Source organism: Arthrobotrys flagrans (assembly GCF_004000055.1).
Source record: "Arthrobotrys flagrans strain CBS H-5679 chromosome Unknown unitig_9, whole genome shotgun sequence".
NCBI classification, from domain to species: domain Eukaryota; kingdom Fungi; phylum Ascomycota; class Orbiliomycetes; order Orbiliales; family Orbiliaceae; genus Arthrobotrys; species Arthrobotrys flagrans.
In genome coordinates, this window is record NW_027137551.1 from 2,335,860 (window position 1) to 2,341,778 (window position 5,919).

The 5,919-nt window shown below is 47.8% G+C and overlaps 1 protein-coding gene across 1 annotated transcript; it reads left to right on the forward strand.

Moving 5' to 3' along the window:
- Window positions 1-1,389: 1,389 nt before the first annotated feature.
- DFL_006031 (uncharacterized protein) lies at window positions 1,390-5,641 on the forward strand (the record flags this gene model as incomplete). Its single annotated transcript, XM_067635379.1, has 4 exons — window positions 1,390-4,954; window positions 5,015-5,161; window positions 5,231-5,496; window positions 5,564-5,641. 4 exons carry the CDS (start codon window positions 1,390-1,392, stop codon window positions 5,639-5,641), a joined length of 4,056 nt encoding a protein of 1,351 aa, XP_067489814.1.
- Between the last annotated feature and the right edge of the window lie 278 nt (window positions 5,642-5,919).

The window sequence follows — 5,919 nt, forward strand, 5'->3', positions numbered from 1 at the left end:
AAAACAAAGCTGGTGGAGTAATTTTTATGAACTTGTAGCGATTGGGTCGAGATTTTCGAGAGCGGAAAGCCTCCCACCGAAACATGTTTTTTCAACGAAAAGCATACGTACACCCTGATATAAAATAGTTCTTTTTACCTCGACAGAATAACCGCGCCCCTGACACAACCACGGCCAACGAACAATTTGGAGTATCACATGGTTGATCGATGCATCAATGGCGGGAGATCTTTTCGATCTTTTGTATTTGTCTTCTTTTTTTCCCCTTCGAGGCTAAGCCTTCGCGATCGATGGGGAGCTGGTCGACTCATGGCCGGCCAAGGGGGTAATTCCACGGTTTGTGTAACGGGACAATCAATGGTATTTCCTTTGTTCAGGGCTAATTAAACGGTTGGCTAAAGTCTGAAACCTATCCTAAACCTGACCTATCCTAAACCTGCTGGAGTTAGCTAGTGTTAGGCGCGTACTCACTGAGCACGTATAACAAGCATCACTGTACATATGTCCCTCATATGTCCCTACATATTAGGTATGATCTACATATGGAATTGCGTTCAGAAAGGGACTGAAAACGTGCCCGTGGTTTGATCGTCAGTTAGAGGAACGTCGTGCTTTCGACGGAAGGGAAAGTTGTTGGTAAAGTTCCAACCTTAATCCAGTTTAAGAGCTTGTCCAGTTCAATTGCATTAGTGGCATGCATTTGATGCCATTGCAATTGGCTAATTGAGAGCGGTAAATCTCAATCTCTAACAACAGGAGACTAATGAATATGTACCCCCAGCGATCCCCCTTGTGTTGAGTTGTATTATGCAGAGCCTCGGCTCCGACTTTTTGCGGTGAACTTGCGTATCTGCGCGATAGATCGATAGAGAATGGAATTCAAGATGGCTAGCCCGTCCGGTGGTAGTCTAAAGTAGGAAGAGGCGTTAGCGACATATCGTAACACCAATTTCCTTTTGGCAGCCTCGCTTCGTGGCTAACTACTGGGAACGGGACCGGCTTGTTAGTAATAATGGTGGGCCGGTCTAGAACTAGTTAGAGGTGTGGGCAAAGGAAGCATCGCGTGGGGGTTATTAGCTTAGTATTCTGGCCTACTCTATATAAAAATAAAAAAAGTCAAGGCGTGTGACGCGACACGAGACAATATTGCTGCATACGAGGCGAGGCGAGAACGAGGTATCTTGGCTTAACAAACGAGGAAGCAAGCTCGGTACCTCAATCAATCTCAAATCCACTGCACTGCACTAGCCTCCTCCAGTGAATGCTTGTCGATGCTCCCAAGCGCCACTCTCAGAGTGGCTCGCACATCAGGTCATCTAAACCTTATTACCAGCAATTAAGTTATTATCAAGGCAGCAGCAGCAGCAGGGCAGACCATCCGCCGCCGCTATGGATGCTGCTTCTATGACGCAGAAGGTCCACTTTACATCCAAGGCAAATGGCGACGAGCCTTCCAGTGATTCTTCAACCACTCCCACTCCCGGGGCTCCTACATTAGATTCACAAAGTCGGTCCAGCTCCTACAACACCTCCAAGTCCAGTTCGAATAACGGCTCTCATCCGTCAGAGCACGGCAGTCCTCTGATCATGGAGGACGAAGACGAAGACGCCATAGGCGAGATCATCAGAACCCCGGCCGGTAGTGATATGACGCCGTCGAGCCATAGTGCTTATTCAACTTGGTCTGGGGTTGCAAGACCTCGGACCGGTAGTGATGCAGCCTATGCTCCATACGAGAACGGGAGGATGTCTCCAGACACCACACAGTCAGGTACTGGCATATCTTCTCTTGCTAGTAGCCTTAATCGATCAAGGCCCTTAGCACCGACTAGAACACCGTCGAATACGTATGCACCGGTCCGACACCCTGTAAATCTGCTGGACTCGCGTTCATCAGGTCATCACGGCAGATCTGGCTCTGCTACCCGATCGCGGAGAGATCCCGTATCACAATATAGGGCCCAGGAAAGGGCCTACGTCCAGCGATTACGCCAAGACCAGCAACCGGAATACTTTGATCCAAATGCTTTATTCTACGAAATCCAATCCGAGGCGGACGAGGAGCCTTCGCCGTCAGAGGTCCCATACGACAGCGATATGTACGATGATGGATCCATTTTTCAAAGGGAGGAGGAGCTTGAATTCTCCGAGGAAGATTTAAAGAACCCGGCTAATCGAGAACGGCTGGAGTGGCATACTATGCTCGCATCCGTCCTCACGGGAGACGTGGTTCGGCAGGAAAAGAAGCGATTGATTGGTGGTTCGGTAGAGAAAGAAGAAGAAACTTTGAAGCAGGAACTATGGATGGGGCTGAGAGCGAAGACAACTGGTAGAGATCTGGTCTCACAGCGACAAGTAATCAACCAAGGTCGAGAACAAGTTAGCGCAGTCATCGATCAAGTCACCGAATTCCAAGTGCAGGGTCGGGATGTCACCGAGAAGTCACCTCGGGAACAGGTTCAGGATATCATCAAGAAGGTGGAAAAGTGTGAAATGCTGTATCCGACCCGGGCTGCAATGGTGGCTGCGAAACCGAATGCGGCATCGCCCACGTTTGTCGCCAGCTACGATGCATTGTGCGCATGGAACAATATGACGGAACTAATTAACACAGAGCTTACGATTCTCCAGAAATGGGTTGGTAACGACGATTTGGATTTCAATCGTCCGAATGAGACACCGAACAGCAGCGGTCTGGCTGATGAAACCACGTTTCTCGATCGACTACTACGAGAAGACGGTCTGAAATCTTTGACACAGAAGCAAAACATGCTGGCTGGCATTGGCGATGTCATCAACAAAGTCAAAAAGACTCTTATTGAGAACGCCGAGGCATTCCAGAAACGGCATCTGACGCTTTATATCGAGGAGCTTCTCTTGATCATCAACTTTCCTAGTCGCCTGATACAAGAAATCATCCGAGCTCGAGTCAAATACGCACGGAAAATCAAAGAACCTACAGTGGTCATGGTGGATCAGTTCCTCAAGCAAGTTCATATCGTTCTTAAGCTGGCTGTCGAAACAAAGCGGGAGTACGAGGAGATTTCTCACCAAGAACCTGGCTGGGACTTGCCGAATTGTATGGATGAAAGTTTCAACTCTGCGGTTTTGGACGGCCTTCGGACCTACTTCCGATTCCTAGATTTCAAGCTTCGCAGCAACAAGAATATCTTCAAGGAAGCCGAGATTCTGGAGTCGGAGTGGAGTTTCTGTAACTCGGTCGGCCAATGTGTGGAGGGGGGAGATGTCGAAGCTGCGGAACAGTTCAGTTCATTAACAAGCAAATTGCTCGCGAGATTGACAGGCTCCTATGAGAAAGAGATAACGCAAAAGTCTGAGGAAAACTCTGGCGAGATCAGCAAACGATACAAAGCATTGCTCGAATCGATTCAGCTTCGACACAGGCAACTGTTACGTTTTACGCGTGTTCTAAGCCAAAGATTCGAGAATGCGACCGAATATCAAGTTACTGATGAATCATTCCCTGATTTGCTTACCGCCTTGACAGATAGTGGGCATTTCCTGATCGAAACGACTATGGAACATGACGGTGTCTATCTGATTGCCGACCCCTCGCTCCGTGACAAACCCAAAGATATCCAGTCTATCGTCCGTGCTTGCTTTCACGAGGTCGAGCTCCTACGAGACGAACATTCTTGTCCATACGTCTTAGTAATTTGTCCCCAGCAGTCATTCTTATGGCGCGGAGAATGCCTGAGCGTCGAAATCAAAGAACCCTTCGCAGATATCAAACCCGGAAGGCTCAGGCTTGTCGCTGACGGCTCCGAATTGAGGCTCCGGAAGGCCCGTGATGTTTTTGCAAACCTTACAAAACACCGCCTGGACATTATCCTCGATCAACGAGCCAACCTACCAAGGGTCCACTACGAATTAATGAAAATCAAGAAGACAATATTCAGACTTTCGAATACTATTCTCGACAGCGTTGCTACGGTTAAGAGGCAACTAGCAAATCTAGGGTGCCAGGATATTGTTCAGGCCTTCTTTCCATTTGCTACCGATGCATCGAAGAGATCCTTGGCCTTCATGGACCACACCAGGAAGGCGATGACAAATCAAAAGACAGTCCAGATTGCTATCGACTGGGTTGACTTTATCTGTGACGATTGTATATCCTATGATCGGAGGACCTTTAGATGGGCCGTCGCAGCTCTCGAGTTTGCAATGACGATGACAAGGGGACAGAATATCCTCGCTCTTAACGACACAGACTATACAAGGCTTAGGGTCAAGGTCGCCGGGTGTATGTCGCTTTTGATATCGCATTTCGATATCATGGGGGCCAGGTCGGCTGTTGCAGAACGTCAAAACGAAATCGCTAACCAGAAGATTCGGAAGATGAATGACAAACGAACCGAGGGCGACGACGAAGAGTATGCTCGTCAAGTCAAGGTTGAATGGTTAAAGCAACTAGAAGCCATGGAGCAGGCCCGCGCTGCGAAAGATGGTGATCGCCAGCCTTCTGGCCGTGTTCTTGATGATAGCAGCCAAACCGACCGCTCTCTTACCTATCTATCGAGTTCACTCTCAAATGTCACTCTACGGTGGCAACAAGGAAATTACATTGGAGGTGGTAGCTTTGGCTCGGTATACGCTGCAATTAACTTGGATGGTGGATATCTCATGGCCGTGAAGGAAATCCGACTTCAGGACCCACAGCTCATACCTTCGATAGTCAGTGCCATCAAGGATGAGATGTCGGTTCTCGAAATGTTGGATCACCCCAACGTTGTCCAGTACTATGGTATCCAAGTCCATCGCGACAAGGTATACTTTTTCATGGAATACTGTCAAGGAGGATCACTCGCAGCTTTACTTGAGCATGGCCGGATCGAGGATGAGACGGTCATCATGATTTATGCTCTGCAGATGTTGGAAGGTCTTGCTTACTTACATGCCAACAACATCGTGCATCGAGATATTAAGCCGGAGAGTATGTAAATGTCGATGAGATACAACGTTTCTCGGAACGGTCGCTAACAAATCGCCATAGATATCCTCTTAGATCAAAATGGCGTCATTAAGTTCGTTGACTTTGGTGCAGCCAAGGTTATTGCTAAGCAAGGCAAAACGAAGGTGGCAGCCACTAAACCTGGAATCAACAGCATGACCGGAACCCCCATGTACATGTCACCCGAAGGTACTTTGGCCTAAATCCTTAATAAGAAACCCTCAAGGAATAATCTTCTAACGAAAGTTTCAAATACAGTCATCAAAGGCGAGAATAAAGGCAAGCACGGCAGTGTCGATATCTGGTCCTTAGGCTGCGTCGTACTCGAGATGGCGACTGGAAGACGACCATGGGCCAATCTCGACAACGAATGGGCGGTCATGTGGAATATCGCGGCCGGTAACCCTCCACAATTCCCTGCGAGCGATCAACTGAGCGAGCAAGGAATGGATTTCCTTCGACTTTGCTTCGAGAGGGACCCGAGGAAGAGGCCAACAGCCGCGGAGCTGTTACAAATCCCTTGGGTGAGTGTCCCTAGATATATATATAAGTACCTAGAAAGCCCTAATTCTAACTCGTAAATCCGATTAGATTGCTGTTATCCGAAACCAAGTCATTCCAAGCACACCCTCTAGCGAAACTTCTAACTCCTCCAGTAGTACGAGGTAATTATCAACACAAAAGGTGGTTATTTTTTCATTTCGGAAGCTTCATGTTGCATACGATTGTTGGCGTTCATTTTACCAATTGTGGCATACAAGTATCGGGACCATGAGCGCGTTAGTTAAAACCAATCTCTTTTGTGGGTAAAAAGTCAGTATGTTTTTTATCAGATAACTCTCCTTCGAGAAAATCTGGGTTATTTCATAGTAGTCTCGAGTTTTCACCCTATAGCCTACGAATTAATGTAATTCCATGACACACACGACACTTTTAATATCTGCAGC